The following is a 20,243-nucleotide window of genomic DNA, read 5'->3' on the forward strand; positions in this document are numbered from 1 at the left end:
CCATGCTACAGGGAAAGCGGTAGCAGAGAAGTTTTGGTTACTTTTCAAGCTGTGTCAGTTAACAAAAAAGAAATGTATTACAGGAAACGTCAAACGGAAATTACTGAGGACTTGGAAAACTGTGATTAAAAATGGAAACCTGTCCACAATAGTAACAATTAAATATATGTGCTGTGTTTTGCACAGAAAACACAGTTTTTCTCAGCTACATTCGTGCCCCCCCCTAGAGAGCAAATACACTGTGGTCCAATTTCTTAGACTGGTGTAAATTGACCTGGCTGCCTTGCTCTAAGGAAAACATACTTTTTCAACAGCGGAGGTTTTGGCCATCCCTCATTTGTCATAACAACTCAACAATGAAGTTGTTACATGTGAAAAATAGCCAGGGCCAGTTCCCCTGCCCGTGTAAGCTGGCCTCCTGCCCTATGAGTTGGGGGATGCTGCTGCCGTCGCCCCTGCCAGGCGGCACTGCCCCTTGGGATGAATGGCGAAGTTAGAGGCGGCCGTCCTCCCGGCGCGCATTTTGTTTGCTTTTGTTTGCTCCCGGCAAGAGTTTGCTTGTCTGGGCTAGGAGGGTCTGCATGCACATCCCTACATTGCTGCTCTGCCTCCTTTGGTTTGCTGCCATTTTATTGCCAAAAATACCTTGCTAAAATCTGAGTAAGGGACGGAGAAACATGGAGGGGCTGTGCTGGGTTCAGCTCCGTCAGTGTTCAGTGTGAACCTCCCAGAGCCCCTTCTTCAACAGTTTCACCCGTACTTGAAGGACTTCCCTGCCCAAATGGTCGCTTGGGTTTCCCAAGTGGGTCAACCAGTGAAATAAAGGTGATTACTTTCCTTTACAGATTTAGCCTAACTTATATCTAGGGATCTAAAGGTTCGAGGAGTGGTGATGGAAGGGGAATGGCCTCAAAGGAAGGGATTACAAACCCCCAGCAATAGAACCAGGACTTTCCATACTCCTCTGTTGAATGAAATAGTGTTTTTTTGCGGTTTGCCCCTTCTCCCCTGTTTGCTTTCTCCATCTCAGGAAAGAGCTGCCGGCGCTCTCCCTCCTTGGGTTCACACGTGATCAAATGAAAACCTCCTCTCCTAACCACGAGTTAAACAAAGCACCGTGACTATCCTGATGAGATTAGAGGAGAGCGCCGGCTAATTGGGAGCAGCGGCAGTGACCGTGCTTGGCAGGTTCATGTGGGATGCTGATAGGCACTGTCAAACTGGCCAGGACAGCCAGCGCCCAGCAAGCAGGCTGGGATGTCCCAGCCCCGCGGATGCACCGGGGTTCCAAAGCGGCGTTTGAAAGCTTTTCCTTGTTGGAATAGGATTTGCCAGATGTGAAGGTGGTGCTCAAGGTGCATCAAGGAAATTGGTGCATTTTGTCCTCCGGACTGAGGATCAGGCTTGCTAGGCACGACCTGCTCTGGTACACAAAACATTTGCACAGGGACATCTGCAGTAAATCAGGTATTGCGTGTGCTGGTTGAATTTCAGTTTTGTGGGGAATAGACTCCTATGTGGGGCCAACCCAATGGTTCTCCATCGCTGTATGTATTAATAGGCAGGGGGTCAACAAACGGGCTCCATATCATTGGCTTTCTGTTTTCCACTAATCTGTTGGGGAAAAAAAGTATTAAATAAAACTTCCCGCATAAGCTCATTGTGTCCAAAACTTTCTCAACTGGCACGGTCAAAGCGGCAGTGAGTCTGGTGGTGCTTGCAGGCATGGCATCTTTTAATGTCCTTTTTGTAATGGCATCTTTTAATAAGGCTGTCTTTGTGCTGTCTGCTGCACCCTTGTCTTTCAGTGCTGTACCCCAACACCATCACGCTGGGAGGAGGTAACCTCTTCGTGCAGGGCTAGCAGTGAGTCCCTGACCCCTTGTCTATAGGAGGGAGCCTTTCTGGCAGCGTCAGGTAGCTGATGCTGACAAATGACTGTAGGCACCAGGTCCCTGGGCAGCGTTGATAATATGTCTGATAAGCTGCAGTGTCTAGTTGTGCATTTCACCCCGCAGTCGCTGAATTTCTGCATTTGTCAGCTGAGATCAGCTGCTTCCACTGAGGACTTTGGCTGTGCACCCCAGGAGGGCATCTCTAGGGCAGAGCAACACCCCACCCCTGAACATCAGCCACCACAAAGTTGCGGCTGATACTTCGACTTCTTAACCCAGACAGGCAGCCTGCAAGTTACGGGTGACATTTTCCCTCTTTTTGGTGCTCTTGATCAATCAGCGCCAGTGTGAAGCCCATTTGTGTGTCACCCTTGTGTCATCCTGCCCCTAAGGTTTCACAGGACCCGTCTTGATTTTTCTCCCAAATTTTTCCAGCTGAGAAATACCTTCAGGAAAGATGGTAGAGTTTATTCACTGGGTTGGGCAATCGCTTCATGGCCCGGGGAAGAAGGATGCAATGGAAGAGTCTGGGGGTTGTAAATAGATGCTGTTTGTTCTCAAAAGCATCCGCTGGAGGTTTACCGAGCCCTGGCCTGGGCTCTCTATAAGTATTTAGTCTCACTGGCTGATGGCTTACTTGCGATACAGTGCTTAACGACCCCATTCTGCAGCATATGTGCTTGGCGCATCAATAACCTGCCCATTCATTAGGGAGTTGGGTCGGGCTGCCCAGCGGCAAAAGTCAGCTCCCAGCCAGCCAAGCGGGACTGGCCGCTAGCAACGAAAAGCCCCCAGCCTCGTTTTATCACTCGGCACCGTAATTGGTGGCTTTTAATTAAGGCAATCGGTTGCGGAGGGCGCAGGAGCGGCAGGGATGCTGGGAGCAATTGGCCGTGGTATAAATAAGATGCTGAGGGGAGGAGGAAGGGAGGGCATATGCAGTGGGGGTGCCTGGCGTGACAGCACATATTCGCTTTATTTAGACATCGGTGCCCCTCCTTTCCCCCTGCTTTTTTCCAGTGAGTACAAAAAGAGCCAAAAATAAACCTCCTTGGGTCCTACTGCAGGATCTCAGCTGCAGTAGGGAGGGGATCTGTCTTGAAAGCGCTGGGGCAATGCTGCCTTCAAAACAAACATTTCCCAGGCTCTTTTCTGAGATTAAAACCCTTTCTGAGACAGCGATGCTGGTTATTATAGCCTTCTGGATGCTGACTTTCTCACTGTGATCGCTGCAAAGGAATAAAGAGGAGAAAAAGGAGAAAAGAAAAAAGGAAGGGGAATGAATGCAAAGCCAAACTAAGAGAGTAACTTCTGGCGCTGGCGAGTTTTCATCTTCCAAGGTCAGCCCTGATTTCATTTGGAGAGTGCTTTGCTCTTTTTAGCAGTTTTGGCTGTTGCAGCCATACGTACAAAGGACCATCTGGAAACCTGTTCCCAACTTTAGCGAGAGTTCACACCGAGTTGCCCCGAGCCCGTGTTTGCTCGCTGGCTGCAGCAGCTCCGTGTTGAGCTTGCCTGGGCTTCTGCTCCTGTCCCCGACACGGCAGGGACTGGGTACAACCCCTTACAGAGAAGTCAACCAGACAAGGTGTGCACAAAGCTCTTGAGCTTCCCCAGGAATTTGTGCCCTCCTTTACTTGTTGGACTTTGGACCGGTCTGGATTTTGGGGTGCTTTTTTTTTTTTCCCCCATCTTTTTTTTTTTTCCCCCATCTTTTTTTCCTGCATGTGGTTGTTGAGCTCAGCTTTTGTTATATGTATTCAAGAGTACAAGAGTGTGTTTCATTTTCCAGATTAGAAAATGCTCAGAGGTATAATCAGGTCCTTCCACAGTATTTAATTATCCATAATTAAAGGCATCTACACAAAGCACCGGATTTTCAAAGACTATTCTAGTGTTACATTGCTAATGAATTAAGTAATTAATTGGCATCGAAAAAATACAATGGGAAACATCAATCTTTTAAAGTAAAGCGTTTTTTAGGCATTTTATAAGATCATTAACTTGTATCAGGTCAGTAGCTGTTCTAATGTCTAAATCCTCCTTCTGTCTTTAAAAAAAAATTCTAAAGGACAAAATGAATGCAGGGAAAACAAGGCAGGGAGTACTTGCTAAAGAGCGTGGAAACACTCAGAAACGGGGAGTTTCAATTGGAAGTTGTTGTCCATCACTGTCCATCAGTCACTGCTCCAACCTGCAGTCCCTTCCCCCTGCCAATAAGGTCTGAACCAACTTCAGTCACATTTGAGAACGCAGTTTGCAGCCTCAAACCTCTCGTGTTCCTACAAGTTTTGTTCAAAAAAGTTGTCTGCTGAAAGGCAGAGAGTGATCTGAGCATTTCCTTCTGCAGGAGCAACTGGGCTGCTGAATGGGATGGCCTGGGCTGTCCCCATCACACAGCTGAGTACTGCGCCCTGTACTGCAAATATGAGGGAAAGGAGGCAACGACCGGTTTCATTCTCCCAGTAAACCCACAACTACACATTAGTGGGATGACTCTGTTGGGTTTTTTGGGCACTGGCTGTCTACGGGAGGTAGAACGCGGGTCGGGGTCTCCAAAGCCCTGCCCTCCCCACCTCTACCTGGACCAGGAGCACTATTAACCCACATCTTTGCGCCACTACAGAACACCCGTAACCAAACACCAAAGCCTGTAGACCTCCAACAAGAGATGAAAATGTAAGGGCTGCACATCAGGTCAGCACAGTGCTTAGAGCTTCTGCCGTGGGTTTAGTTTTAATAACCCACGGCCCCTCGAGCAGGGCATTGCCTCTGTGCCTCAGTTTCCCCTTTGCACATCCCTGCCCCGTGGGGATGCTGTGATGACAACAGGCTCTCAGTTGTGAGCCATTCAGTGCCACCAAGACCAGAGAGTGAGTAATAGTTTTATCCAGTAATTAAGTAATAAGAACAGACTGGCAGAACGAGGGGTAACGAAGCATTCTGAAAATTTAGGGGGGAGGGATGCAGAACCACATGTATCCACCATAAATTTTCCCCAGCCTTTCATCATTCCTAGTTGCTACCTTCCAGCACAAAATAACTATCCTGTCCTGGCACATCAGCATAGTATCACATGGCATCTGCTGGAGTATAAAAGCCCACATAGATTGTGGTAATGCATTTTGTAGTGGCACCCAGAATTATTAGCAAAGAAAAGGACGATCCTTTTCCATTTGATGATTTTGTTAAATGCAGCTATTCACATGCAAAACCAGCACCATTCATTTTATTTTTATTAGCAACCTGACTCTTTGCACGGCACCATCGGAAAGCATTGTGCAAATGCCATGGATACCATTAAATTCAGGTAGCATAATGGGCCCTCGGAAGAGCAAAATCAGGGGAGAAAACATGGATTAAAGCTGCTTCTGCAGCTGTTGGAGACATCGGGGCAGGTCCCAGCAGAAGGTTTTGGGGCCTGTTTATTCCAGAAGCACCAACCTCTGCGTGTCTCGATCTGTCCACCAGACCAAGGTGTGCCTGTCCTTGCCGTGGTTTGCTCTCCCCATGTGCGCCCTCCAGGTCCATCCATCCATCCTGCCCCTTCCTCTGCCTCCTGTTTCATCAGGAGCTGCAGAGTTCAGCACAGCGGCGCTGTGTCTTGCCTCTCCTTTCTAACAGCGAGCTTATCGGTTGCTTGGGGTGCGGTCGAAGGGGAGGTGTTTTCTCACGTTTCTTTTTCTGTGTCCCGTGCAAGTAATTAAATTCCCCCCAGATATTAAGAAATAATGTTTCTGCCATTGTGGTTATTCCCTTTCTCCGGGTAACCAACCATTTGTACAGATTGACATAGAAATAGGAGCTCTGCCACTGCAGCCCGACCTGAAGGTTGGGGTGGGATTATATTTAGCAAATTTATAAGAATAAAAAAAGGCAAAGGCTGATGCCGCTTGGCTCTGTTTAAGCATCCTCCAGAAGAGTCCATCCTTTGACTGGAAAGGGAACCTTTGGTGACTGACTTAGACGTTTAGGTTTTATACACATACATGTTCATTAAATTCACCTTTCACTTGAGTCTTACCCGCCCATGACCAGTCATTTCTGCGTCCACCGTCGTGGAGGCCAGGAAGATGATAACGGAGATGAAGACAGCAGGAGACAGACTTGCTGTGTCACACAAAGTGCAAAAATTGGGTTCTTCTCAAAACCAGCAGCAGAAAAGCCAACTCAAACATGAGTCAGGAATAGAAAGAAATTATTTCAACAGCAGCTCTTTTCTTACATGAAAAGTTTTTGCTTTGCTTTGAAGTTCCATTTCTAACACGATCCCATGTTTAAAACCTTCATCAGAAAAAGCTGTCGCTGGGTGGAAAAAAAAATAAAAATGGGACCATTGCTGATGCTCTCAAAGTGTCACATTTCATCTCACACTGGTGGAAAGGCATCAAGGCATTTTTCTACCAATTGACACATTCCCACAGCCATCTGGATTGCGATGAAGCTCTGTTTTTCAGACAGGAGCTGAAGATTCATCCTTGGCGCATGGTTTCCCGCGGCTGAAGAAACCCTTCTGCCCCTTGGCAAGGGGTTTGCACAGAGGTTTACTCACACCAACGGGCGACCATTGCCACAACTAATGTGCACGGTGGTGCCACTGTCATCGTGCATTAACTGCTGTAGTTTCGTTATCTAATGGTGGGTTGGGTTGAGCTTTCAGTAGACTGCCCATCTAAAAGCACAACTACAAATGTATAGTTATCCTGGTTCTCTCCCCCTCGCCCCCCTTTTGCATTTGTTCCCTCCTGTTTTATACAAAAGTAGCACAGTCACAGTTTTCACTTCATTTATGACTGATATGAAAAAAACTCACCCCATAAAACATCATGCACAGCTGTAGTGACCAAGTTAGATTCAATTCTGGCTTTATATTGAGTTGACATGCAGCCAGCTCTCTTCCATACATCATCTGTGATTGCAGTTAAGGATGAAATACTGTTTTAATTCTTACACCAAATGTGGGATTTTTTTCCGAAGAAAAAAGACATAAAAATGTTAAAATGGGCCATAAAAATCATTAAATTTTCACACCGAGCACAACCAAGAGGTGAATAAGTTGGATAAAAGCTCAAAAGACCCAGAGAAAAAGTCTTAGTTGTTATTCTTTTGTTGTTAACCTTCGCCTTTGAATGGAGATACTCAGGCAGAGAGCAAAGACCTGGTACTTTGGCAAGTCGAGGGCTATTTTGCCACTTGCTTCCCTCTATAAGGGTTTCTCCTCACGTCTGCACGGACAAAGAACTGTTGCTGCCTGCTGGAGCTGCTGCTTCCTGCCGGTGTCCAAGGACGGTGGCTTGGGAGGAGCCCCAACACCATTGCAGTGGGCAGGATGAACATCCAGCCAAGTCACTGGCCAATTTTGCCGCTCTATATCCCGATTTATTTCTCGGGTGATGTGGGAAATAGCAGCTGTAAGGGCACTGTCGCCTGGACCAAGCCTGTCCTACAGCACACGTTGTCCCATGGCTGCTCTTGGGACCTAAGCTGGCAAGGTGAAGGCAGCAGAAGCACAACAGGATGTTACACCCTGCCGGTGTATATTTCTTCACTTAAAAGTTTAGTCTCTGGAAGGTCCAACTTTTCCTCCCTTTGGCTGCTGATTTTATCAGTAACATTGTTAGCTGATGCAGTGTTTTATTAATTGATTTCTTTTAAACTAATCTATTTTATACCAGCTCCAAAAAAACCCACCCACCCTTATTTGCCATGTTTGAATCATTAAAAGAATTAATGTACCTTCAGCACTGTTGGAGTTCATTTTGGGAAATATCTATTTAGACAAGTTTTTAAAAGCCTATTACTTACCTGAAAGGTTATAATGACCTAGGAGTTGATTTCATTGCCTGCAATTAAAATCTACCTATATTTTTTAAAAAATCTATGGTATTCTCCCAAAGCTTTACACTGTCTGCAAAGAGATTTTTAAGAGCTAATGCTTTTCATTTGGTCAGGTAAATGTTGAAACATGCATTTCTCACTTGAATAGATGGTTATTGCTGTCTTCGAGGTGTTACTATTTTCCTTCTTCAACCTTGAATGTACACAGTAAAAATCTGATTCAGAAAAGCTGTTTTATATGCACAATATCTGCCTGTGCAATGCTGAGCACCTTGCCTATGCAATTTTTTTTACCATAAGCTCAACTTTTTGGTGCTGATTAAGGTATTTGTACCCGCAGATCCTTTTAAAATGAAGAGGAATTTGATGCGCAAATCCCATAGGTGACTTTGAAAATGCCAACCTGCATTTTATATTAGAAGAGTTGGGGAAAGCCCTATATTTAAGACTAGGTCTGTAGCTCTGCGATTTGCTATTCTGCTGTCTGAGAGCTGATCCTGAGACACTCCATGTGTTGGCTCCTCTGTGACTATGGTGGCAGTGGTTCGGCTCCAATGCTGACCTCAGGTCAGGTGTATTATTCAACCAGCAGAATGGGTAAATTATTATGAATTTGATATTAGTTACTACTTTGCACTGCAGCAATGCCTAACCCTGCTGGTAAACAGTCCTTAAACCACCACTGGGTTAGAAACCCAGTAAAATAGGGAAACGGGGGGAGAGGTTTTGCAAGGAGTTTGGCGTGTGCTCAGATGTGCTCCCAGCTTTGGTTTTCGTGCACTTGGGATGAGGAATAGACAGGCTGGATGCACTGGGTTTGGGGTAAAAGCCCATACAATGAGGCAAATACCCTTAATCTAAAGCAGTGGGAAACGTACCCCTCGCCTATTTTCTTTAGCATACCCAGATCGGTTTTAGTAGATTATCTGCACTAGTCTTGGCTTGATAAAAAACGATTAAAAAGATTCATTCTCATGGTTGAGACTCCCAGTAGTTTATTACCATATCTCAATCCACAACATTCCTGCTGGAGGAAAAGTTCAGCTCCTTCTGGGCTTTAACCCTGGGAACTGCCCGGTTTGGCATCCCCTTGTACCTACCGGCAGCAGCATCGGCTGTCAGTCATTGGCACCACTAGTGGCAGAGCTGTTTTCTGCAGATGTGTTTTTCTCCATCACCTGCATGCCGTGTTCCCTGCAGTGAGCCGTGCCAAGTGTCTAATCTCGAGCTTTGCTGCCACCCCGGCACGGGCAGTGCTGTATGTCAGAAAGCGAATGACGGCGCTGCCTGGGGATGGGCAGGTTGGGGGTGGCCATCAGCCTTGGGCTCGGTCCCCTGTGGTCATGAGCGCAGCAGAGGAAGAGGGAAGCGGGGCTGCAATTTTCAGCGGATCCTTTTTAACTGTCGAAGAGCCGCTGTCTTTATTTCACTTGCTGAGTGATAATCTCAAGTCTGTCCACACAGCTCAGATCTGTATCGGCACTGGTAGACGTCACCGCTCCTAAACAGACTGCTTTTAAATTGCACCCATAGATCTTCCTTGCACCAAAACATTCCTGCTGCAGTATTTAGTGATGCCTGAAGTTATGTCTCCACATCAAATTAAGTAACTGTGCTATCAATAAGAAGGAGTAATGCGGTGTATTCCCTTCTGGATGTCTCTCTGTCCCTCATTTGTTTGCTGATCTTGATTAAGACAGATAACGAGCTATCAGTAATTTTCTAACCGTGGTGCAAAGCAGTGAGGATTAAATCAGTCTGTGTCACTGGGAGCCAGGTCATAATTTAGGGAACTTGAGTGGGCCCCCTGCATTCGTTAGACTCCCAGGCAGCAGATGCTTGGCGTTGTCTGAGCAAGGCCCAGATGACATGAAACATCTCTGCATGGGGAGAGCCAGAAGGTGATGTGGGGCCACCAGGAGATCCCCATCCTGCTGGGCTGGTTGAGAGCTGCAGGTGTGTTTTATCTCACTTCTTGTGCCAGCTTCATCACTGGCAAAAGTCAGTGGAAAAGCTCCTGTTGCCCTGAGTGTAGCTTTTCAGCTCAGTCTTGCCTTTTTAATACACTTCTTTTAATGATGTAAGGGTTGCTTAGGGTGAGCAACTTGGATTTAGATTGGAGAAGGATACTGCAGATACTGCTTTTTTTTTAATGCAGAGATTAAATAACTTTTAGGCATCTTCAGGCACCCAGCAATGTGAATTATGGCTGGAAAAATCGCTCATGTAAATAGGCAGTGCTTGAGAAGAAGGGCTGTTAGCATCGTCTTGTGAGAAGTGAAATATTCAGGAAGGATGGAAAAGAGCTGCAGATCATCTTTGGAGGAGATGAATTCTTTGGGGCAATGGTGCATAAGATTGAAAGCTCATGGATCACTAGGAGATACCACCAGTTGACTCCAGGGAGCTTTTAGGCAGAGCCAGTGGGGTTTGTCCACAGATAAAAAAAGAAGAGGCTCTCATTTTGCAATGTTTTAGACAACAGAGTGAAATTTGGGGCATTTATTGGAGGTGCCATCTCTCCACTGGACAAGGCGGCAAAGGCAGAGTGAACCTTCCACCCTGGGGTCACCTCGAGGAGGTGACACCTGTTACCATGGGTAAGAGCCATCATCATGCAATACTCTGCCTTAAAGTAGAAACCTCCCAGGCAGAAGGTGGCCTTATAACAGAAAAATCATTTGATCCATCGTTGCATGAATCCATATTTTGGTTCCTTTCAGCAGAGAGGACAGGAGTGACACACCCACCTCTGTGGGAGCTCTTTACAGATAAGCAAATATTGTCTGTGCTGGTGAATGAAGACCAGAGTATGCTGAGATTTGGTGGGAAAGCTTGCACAAACCTTCTGCCTTTCCAGGAAAACACTGGCTGAAAGCAAATGAATGACAAAAAAAAAAAAAAGTCTGTGGGAAATGTGTTTTTTAAACTTCCTTGGCTTTGCTTGTATGTATATAGATGCACACATACCCCTACATACTTCGGGTCTGTGCAAGGCTTTCTTTTGGGATTTTAAAACATCAATAGCAACAAAAAGGGAAAAAAAAAAGAAAAAGGAAAAAAAAAAAAGATGCAGAGAGGAATTCCTGAGCTTTTGAATGGCAAAGGGGCCAGGGAGCTGCTGGGGCCACCACTAACCCTGTGGTCTCTCACACCTCCTCCCTAAAGCTTTCTGTGCCTGCTTTGGTTTTCATCCCTCAACTCATGGGGGAGGATGGGATGAAACCCTCAGTGATTTCATCCCAGCATCCGCTCTCTCATGGGCTCATTGCCAAAAAAATGATGCTGCTTTTGCCTTCCTCCCCCCCATTTGCCACCCTCCCCGCTGTGAGACATAGCTCCCCTCCTGCCAGATGGAGATGCCACCTTTCTGGCTGGGGAGGGCTTCCTTATACCCAAAGGATGCGATTGGCATCCAACAGGTCTGTGGTGGCGCAGTGGGGGATCGGCAGATGATGGCATGTTTGTGCTGGTGACCAACTTTCACCTACCCACACTGAAAATATTGACGTGCTCCAGCATGCAGCACTTTCAAGCTGAGATGTGCAGCCAATTAGCATTTGAGGTGGCAGATGGCTCTGCAAAGTGTTTTGCTTACAGCAGCGAGGACTGACACCTCCAGCATCCCCCGCCTGCCCACTGTAGGGATTTGTAATTTGCAGTGCTGAGGCTGGCGTGGTTTGGTAGACTTGACTCCTAGTCCCTCCCAAAGATGGAACAGCATCCAGATTTTATTGGGGTGGTGGTTGAGGTGTTGATGCAGCTTTCAAATTTGGGTGCAGGCAGCTTAGGAGAGCTCCTCTGCTGCCAGAGAGGGTGAGCAGGCTGGAAAGGGGCTTTCAAAGTCTTGCTGGTGATCTCGATGGGGGCACTGACCTGAAATGGTCCCATTTCCAGCCCTACAGAAGCCTTTTTGCTGCTTGGGTGGGGATGGACTTGTGCTATAGGGGAGTCCAGGGCGGGTATTTTCACTTGATGTATGTATTGGGAAATTGTGGGATGAATGGATGTCCTCTAATCTGCACAGACCTGTGTCCTCCGTAGCCCGGGGGACATGGACATCACCTCTGGGAGCAAGGAGGAAGCAGAACTGCAGGATATTCTCCTCCCTTCTACCACCACCAAGAAGCAAGTAGACACAGACCAAGGGTTAGACCTGGGTATTATCAGGGTGTAAACTCACCCCCACACACACATGCGACAGTTGTGGCAGCCCTGCTTCCGATTCACCCTTGGACTTCAGTGGTGCTTCAAGCCAGGACCTTTGCCTTCAGCCTCTTTCTAACACAAAAGAGCTCCAGGGCTGTTCTCTTTTGGTGGGGTTTTCAGCCCTCTCCCAGAGCATCACCAAATTTAATTTTCAATAAGGCAAAGCTCAGCATTGGCAACTGACTTTATGTTTCACCTCTGGCTTCACCTGCTGCCTTCTCCTCTGCCCAGAGAGAGGGGGCAAGTAGTCTTGGTACCAAGCAGTGGAAACAAGACTTCTTCCCTCCTTGACTCATTAATTAAAGCCACAAATTGAGGTCTTTTCTTGCAATCTGAAGTGATTGCATAAATAGCATAGACAGAGCTAAACGAACATTTTAAAAGATCCTGCAGGATCAGCAGAGAGGAGCTGAGTTAACCTCCAGAAAGGGGGGCCCTCACTAAAAACAAGATGTTGGTTTTAGTTCCCCTTGAGCGCAGAGTTCAGCCTGGACATGGAAAAAGTCGCGAGGTACAGGCAGCCGCCGATGTCTGCCCTTTGTACCAGAGCCTGGGGTCAATTGTATTTCTGCCGTGTTTTGCTTCTTTCTCTGTTGGAGGGTTGTCCACGAGCATCCTTGTGTGGGTTTCAGGGCGTAATCCTCACCTGGTTGTTGCTTTGTGAGTGCTTTTTTCAGTTGAGCGATGCTGGGAGTGCTAGATGCTGGCACTGGAGACTACATAGCTATGGCATGGGACGGTCATGCTGCAGAATGTGTTTCATGGAGACACGCAAAGAAAAATCCACCTTCCCACTGAGAGGAGGACATTTGGCAAAGTTCAGTAGAAATGGCTCCCCCCCGTTTGGTGCCGCTTGCCAGCAGTCAGTTCCCGTGCCCTATTGCATTCATGGTCAAGCTCCAAAAGCAAAAGCGTCAAGACTCGTTCAGCTGAATGGGTGTCCATGGGGATGTTTTCAGGCTGTATCCATTTCTAAATACTGTCAGGAAACACCACCGTCTTCTGCTTATCCCTTGCAGCTTTAATTGTGGGGCACATAATGCAGGACCCTCAGGGACAGCTGGCTAAATTGAGTTGCTATTTAGCAGCTATCTAAACTACTGGTATGAGGTAGATAAGCATAGCCATCAGCACCTCTTTCCTTGACATTATCCATTGACCGAATAAACTAAATTCTCTTGAGTCAGGGTTAATATTTCCTAAAGGGTTGGGGAGGCTCTTAAAGGAGTGGCAGGAGACATAGGATTATCGTCAGAAAATATTTAACTAAGAGGAAAATACCGCTTCTTGCTCAATTAGGAAGTTGTACCACGAGAAGTTCCAGTGAAGGTGATGAGCTTCGCTTGGTGCAAGATGCTATTCAGGGCAAATCTGAATACCACAGTTGGCCTGAAGTGATTCGTGCTTGCTCTCAATGCTTAACATTTGATTTCCTTTTATTGCTTCTTTGCACACACGAAGCTAAATTCAGAGCTGCTGTGAGCCACGGGCAAAGCTGTTGAGCTCAGTAAAACCCACTTGAGAAGCAGCTGGGAGCATCCTGCAGCCCACAGCCCCCAGGAGCTGGGCTGGTGTTCGGCACCGAGCACCTCCCAAGCATCAGTGTGACGCTGCATGCTCTTGGTGTTGGAGAGCATCAAACCCCACGCTCCTGCTATTTCCAGCTTTAACTCACTGTCTGTGCAGGCAGCTCTTAAATTCAGATGTTTTCCTCCACACCCCCCTAGTGCTGTGGTGGGGACTGTGCAGGTGTAGTTTGCTGGGGAGCTTGGATGGCTTCTTCTCTTGTGTTTGGGACGTGAGGTTTTTCCAGTGTGATAGTGTCTGATATGAGGATTTCTGGGTTGCTTTGAAGCACCACCATGCCAGTGAGTCCCAAGAGGACTTAGTCTCACACCTTGGGTAGCATTGCACAACATAGCAGGAACGCATGGGCTTAGACATAACCCCTCCATAGCAGGGGTGCAGTTCAGCAGTACCTGCTGTGGGTCATCACCCGGGTATCTGGTCTTACATGTACGGTTGCAAAATTTGCCGTCACTCTTCCCAAACAACAAACCATATATGATTTTTCTCTCTGTGCTGCATCTCTCCCATCAAAACAGCAGCTGAACGTCCCTAATATATCTCCATAAAAATCTTCACAGTTGTTCTAGCAAACAGCCTGGAGTGCTGTGGTCTTTTATGAGTATTAATTATGTTAAGCAAAGCAAATCTCACAATTATGTTGTCTGTGGGAGCAGCTAACTTCTCCCATCAGCCTTCCTGAGCAAGGAAAAGAGGGTGATTACTGTCCTGTTTTCATCGCAGTTGTGGCTTAAGATGCTTTTACAAAGACCAGGACGACAGCCCTTGCCCACAGCAGCTTCTTGTTCCTACTGCTATTATCATAAATAACTTTCTTGATGTGCTTGACGTGTAGTCAAATGTTTGTGAGCAGTGTCTTCCTTTGAATAATAATTAAAAAAACCTGTTGCTGTGCTGTTCTGTCCCATTCTTTGTGATTTTTTTTTTTGATATCAGTTTGGCAGATCCTGGTGTCAGCCTGCTCCTCCTCCACAGTGGGAAAAGCTCAGGACGGTCCCCAGCAGCATGAGTTTGGGGCACGGGGCTTTTGAAATGTTGGGAGGCTGATCTAAGGGAGGGAAGAAGAATTATAGAGAACTTAAAGGAATCTGGTTAGCTCTGCCGAAGAGCAAAAAAAGGACTTGGTTTCTTGCTGTGGGATCTGGTCATGGCCTTACGGGCTGCAGCTTTTCTAAGGCACATCACAAAGCCACGTAGCATCCCCAGGTGCTGGATGTTATGTCCAGCAATGCACTAGCTGTCGGCTCTGTAAAAACCCGAGGTCATAGGAAAACTCCCCACTGGCTTTGCCGTTGCGTGGAAAATGCCACCTGTCTGGGGCATATTTTCCACTAACGTTCAGCAGAGCGGTGTCCCTCTCCAAGTGTATCTTTCTTGTGCCTCAGCTGCAGATACGATGCTCACTGCATCCCATTTTGGACAGACAGGATCCACTTTTCCAATAGAAAGGTGGGAGAGGTTTAGATACAAAAAAAAGTGGGCTGGCTGACAGTGATTGTGCTGGAAAATTGGACTTCAGTGATTCCAGTCAGTGGGAATTTAAGTTGAATTATCAGAAATGGAGTGTGGAAATTTGGCCTTCTGTTTGAAATACACATTTCTGTAGGGGTAGGGGTAGCAGGGTGGGGAGAGAGGATGCAAAAATGCTCCGTCCAGCTTGCTGGGGTGTGCAAAAGGAAACTTTTCACACTGGCAGTGCAGAGGTGGCTATTTTGAGGGGGAAAAAAAAAAAAGAAGGTCCAGAGCAGTGGATCAGTGGTATTGTTGGCCTAAATTAAAAGAACTGAAGTCTGACAGAAGAGATGGATGTCCCGAAACGGCAGCAAAACATCACAAAGGAGGGCAGATGTCAGTAGAGCCCAAAGCCAGGTTTTCATCCGTTATGCTAAAAACCCAAGAAAAAGGAAAACAAACCCACTTACTGTAGTTTTCCTCTCAGTTCAGGCTCTGAATACAGGTCCTTCCTTAGGTGTGCTCAGGTGATGGTTAGCCGACCAGCCCAGGGACGCTTGTTGCTGCTTCAGCAAGGGCTGGTTTGGCCGTCCCCCGATGTTCCTCCCAGCCTTCAGTCCCTACAATTTATCCAAAATACCTGTAAATTTTCCTCTTCCCTTCACCCATCCCCTTTGGGAGGGGTGGCAGCATCCCAAGGATATTCTGTCAGACACAGAGGCACTAGCCAGGTCCTTCTTGGCTCGATTAGATGCCGGAGATCAGAGGGGCAGATTATTAGTGTTTAATTATTATTTTGCAGACCAGCCCTGTGTCCTGGTCCAGGGCAGCAATGTTGCTGCTCTGGTGCTGTCCCCAAAATGAGTGATCCCCTCTCCGCCAGGGACCTCAAAGGCATGGGTGATGCTTTTAGTACATCCCCCTCATCCATCTCCTCTTTTTGTCGTAGTCTCTGCTTTCTGCTTCTCAGCTCTGGGATAGGGACATTAATGAGGAGTGTTTAATGATTATTTTTTTCCCAAATGACCCCCCTGGGGGAACCCAAGAGGAAGAAGGGACCTGAGGCTGCCCGGAGGAGGAGAAAGGGCAGAAGGACAGCTGTGACCGTGATGGAGCAGCCGTGAGATGGACAGATAAGCAGGATGCAAGGAAGAACAAGCTTTTCCCCAGTTTGCAGTTCCCCATTTGCTAGTCCCAACGCACTCGCCCTTGGCTGACTGCGACCCTGAGCTGTGCTGTCCCCCTGTGGCCTTTCAGTGCAGGGAGGCAGCCAAAACCCAACAGAGGGGGCGCAGGGTCCCCAAACCCGGGTTGGGCAGCAAAGGTTGACCCACCTGCAAGTGAGAAAACCCGCTGGCTCCCGTCACCACCCCCTCCCACATGTTTTCAGCCTCATTGAACGGGCCGGTGGTGCTATAAATCCGCCGTCGTTCAGCACCCGGAGAAGGCTGCGTCTGGAGACGTGTGGGGGTGTCAAGGCAGTATTGGCTTCTCAAATGCGATGATTAACAGGCAGCCGCAGGGCAACGAGAGAGAAAACACTCTTCCCCTTTCCTTGCCACGCTAATCCCTGGAGGAAGCTTTTTGTTTAAATTTTAATGAAAAGGGTTTTTTTTTGCTCTGTGGGAGCACGGAGCAGGCTGTTGTGTGGAGGCTGCTCCACCCTGGGCATCCCTGACATCGACAGGCAATCAGAGTACCCTATTAAAGAGGCACAGGCACTTACTTCAACTTTAAGTCTGGCCAGCTGCAATTATTGTCATTTTCATTGCATTTGAGCCCCAGACATTGAACAGCAGAAAATGAGCCACCCTGATGGCGGAACCCACTCTGGGTGTCATCACACAACAGCACCCACCAGACTTGATGAAGCAGAGAACTAAAATCTGTGATGAAGAGCACAGGCGTGGCTGGCGCAGGGACCCAAAAACCATGGGAAGAAGCGACAGCTTCAATGGGTTGCTAGAGAAATACTGCAGTTGGGATCACAGGCTTTCCAACCGGGATCTTGTCTTCCAGAGTGATGCTGACTTCAGAAATCTCCAGCTTGTGACCAAAAACAGGTCATGACTTTTTCAACCACATGCATGTAAAGAAAAACATATATAATATATATGTATACATGTGCATACGTAGAGTTTGGCTTCTCTGTATCCCTCTGTGTCCTTGGCCAGTAACTCTTGGCTTTGAAATTCTTTGCACCAAGGAGTGACTGAGGTTGGAGGGGACCTTTGGAGGTTGTCCACCCCAAAGCCAGCTCAAAGCAGACTTAAAACATCACCATGCCCAGTGCAATGGTCCTCAACTGCCTGCAGACCAACGTAGCCTGAACACTAGCACAACAACTGATGTTGAATTTCCTTGTTTGGAGCAAAAACCTGCTTTGTCCTGGCATCCTGACTGACTCACGTGCAGGCCAGGCAAAGGAGGAGGCATCATACCCCTTTCATGGAGAGACACAGACCTTCCCAGTGCCACAGCGTGCCTTCCCAGGTCCTGCCCCTGGAAGGGAGGAGCAACCCTGGGGAATACCCAGTTACCCCAAATTCTGGTACAGGAGCCATCGGAGGCACCTTTCTTGGGCCCTTCTGCTGTGGCTTCATTAAGACCGGTGTGAAAAGTTGCTGTTGAGCTGATACGCATTTGAAGGAGCCTTTAATAAAGAGGGGGAGGCTGGTTAAAAATAAACATTCAGGCACCGTTTGGCTCAGCAGCGACCTGAATTGCCTACGTCTGGTTAAGCCCAGACCTGTCAAACTCGTGGCCTGTTGAGCTCAGACGTAGGGTGCTGTGGAGCATCTTAATAAAGCCAGGGCACTGATGAGTCAGCGAGATGAAATGAATAGTTCTCTGACACTATAAAACGTGAAACCCCAGCACTGGGTTGACTACAGCTCAGCCTGTTTCCTGCCACATAGAGAGCCTATTTTCCCTTTCAAACAGTCTTAAGTTTTATTTTAAGCACCAACAACTTGGTTGTAGTTTCATGTCTGTACACGCTCTCATCCTTTGAATGCACCTCGTGTCCTGGCGGCATAGATTAAAACCAGTGGCCGGTCAAGGGGTGACGTTTTGGAGCAGCACCCGAGCCATGAGATGCTTTTCAAATGTCTTCACGCTTCCCCGATGCCACGAATGCCACCACCCTGATTTTTTTTGTGTGTGTGCTGCTGGCTCTGACATTAATTCCCAGTGCTAAGTAATGAATGAGCAAGAGAGGCGGAGAGGATTTGCAGAGGGACAGCTGGGCAATGGGTATTCACCGGGCTTTTACGAGAAGGAGGAAAATAAGATCCTTGCTGACTTGCTGCTCAGCTTTGATATTGTGTAATAAAGCAGCCAAAAAAAAATACGAATAACGAGCAGATTAAAGGAATCGCCCTTGAGAAAAAACAGATCTTATCAGCTTATTTGAGAGGTGAATGATTTTTTTTAATTTGATGCTATCAATCATTTATGGTTAACAGCCCTGAGCTGGGGGGGTGGTGGTCCCTGGGGTAACCAGGTGTTCAGGCACGGCTGCTGCGGTCCTGGGGGACGAATTGGCGTCTCAGTGCAGGCTCATGGGGATAGAGTAGCGACGGCTGGTCTGTGTCCTGATGCCTGTCCTCATGGTCTTGTCCATCTCAGAGTCAAATCTTAGGAGAAAGTGATACTAAATTAGTGGGCAGCTAAGTAGAAAAAGCTGGGTCCAGCAATGGGGCATCCAATTCTATTTGTATTAGGGTCAGGTACAGAAACAGAAGGAAAGTTTCAAGGCCTTTTCTTTTTTCTTCAGTGCCTAAGGGCACCAAAAAACACCTGAGACAAGTGATCGGTGTGAGGCAAAGCTGGGAGAGCTGCTGCTGATTTTGGCAGCGGCGCCGTTGCAGCCAGAACACAGCGAGAGGCTGGGGCTGAGCGCCTGCCTGTTCCCAGGCACTCGTAGCAGAACTGCTACACCCAATTGAAAATAAAATCAATAAAATAAAAATAAAAAAAAAAGTATTTATTTCTATTACTCCTGTGTTTTTTTGCAGGGCCGAACTGCTTTGCAGGAACCACGATAATTCCCGCCGGCATCGAAGTGAAGGTGGACGACTGCAACATCTGCCACTGCCACAATGGGGACTGGTGGAAGCCAGCGCAGTGCTCCAAGCGCGAGTGCCAGGGCAAGCAGGCTCTGTAGCAGCAAAAACCCCTGCCAGCGGCACCGCCAGGCAAACAACCCATCGATGACGATGACGACAATGATGACGAAGGAACGGCTTCAACGCTGCGCACGCGTTCGACCTCCCGCCAGCTGCAACAGGGTCACCAGCAAAACCTGCAAGGATTTCGCACAAGCAGAGATTTTACTCGCGGAGAAGGGTCTCCCTCTCCCCCTGCCTCCTGCTCTTCTCTCGCTTTACACACTATGTAACCGGTATCTAGGTATCTACTCTGCTTTTGTAATTATCAGTGCTTGGTAAGGATGCGGTGGTCAGATTTGGGGAGGAAAAAGCAAAAACGGCCCATGCAAGTTCTTGGACCTGTGACACCTCCGAGATGCCGATCGATTCACCGCTCTCACTTTCTACGGTGTGGATTGCGGGGTTTTCACATTTATTTATTCAAGGTTTTTTGCTATTGTGCTTTGGGGTTTTTTTTAAAGCCTCTTCCTAAGCTGGGATCGTCGGGGCAATACAGCTATAAGTGAAGCGATGGATCGTTTTCGTCGTGTCTATAAGGCGGGGGACGGTAGGGATAGGAGGGAGGTAGGAATTAAAAGGGAAGGAAGGGGTTAAAAAAAAACAGCTGGAATGAAACCTGCGGAAGGACCAAGGTAGAAGCACAGGTATACAGCCAGACACCCAAGACACGAGCTGTATCTGTGTTACGCTTTCTCCACTGAGTGGGGACAATAACGTCAAAGACACCTACACAGTCACTGTCACCTTGATCAGAGCCAGAGCCAACACCGGCTGCGCGGGCAAGCAGGGGCGGTGAGCCAGAAAGCCTTGGAAAGGCACCAAGAAAGCAGCGTATTCCCTGGGTTGTCTCTGTGTGGCGTCCAGCTGGGGCGTCGGTGGTGGAGGGGAAGAGGGTCCCAGCTGTGCTGCAGCTCCCTGTTTTGCCGGTGCCGAGGCTGCTCTCGCTGGAGCTGAAGGCACCTTTTCATTCACGTCAGCGTCAGCGGGACTCGGCTGCTGCGAGTCAAAATTAAAATATCTGATCCCCCTGCTCTGCCCATCGCCCTTAGAAAGGTTTCCAGAAATGTCCCATTGCTGTGCCACCACGAAA

General features: G+C 47.8%; 1 protein-coding gene across 1 annotated transcript in view; it reads left to right on the top strand.

Annotated features, from left to right (window-relative positions):
• The window catches only part of VWC2L (von Willebrand factor C domain containing 2 like), a gene marked incomplete at both ends in the record, with an annotated part of 50,933 nt that extends 31,784 nt beyond the window's left edge, over nt 1-19,149 (top strand). Inside the window, one exon of the mRNA XM_082484278.1 lies at nt 19,001-19,149. Within this exon, the coding sequence (XP_082340404.1) occupies nt 19,001-19,149 (149 nt within the window). The remainder of the gene's footprint in view (nt 1-19,000) is intronic.
• Nucleotides 19,150-20,243: the final 1,094 nt, after the last annotated feature.

This window comes from Vanellus vanellus, assembly GCF_965231255.1.
Source record: "Vanellus vanellus genome assembly, chromosome: 5".
Taxonomy (NCBI): Eukaryota; Metazoa; Chordata; class Aves; order Charadriiformes; family Charadriidae; genus Vanellus; species Vanellus vanellus.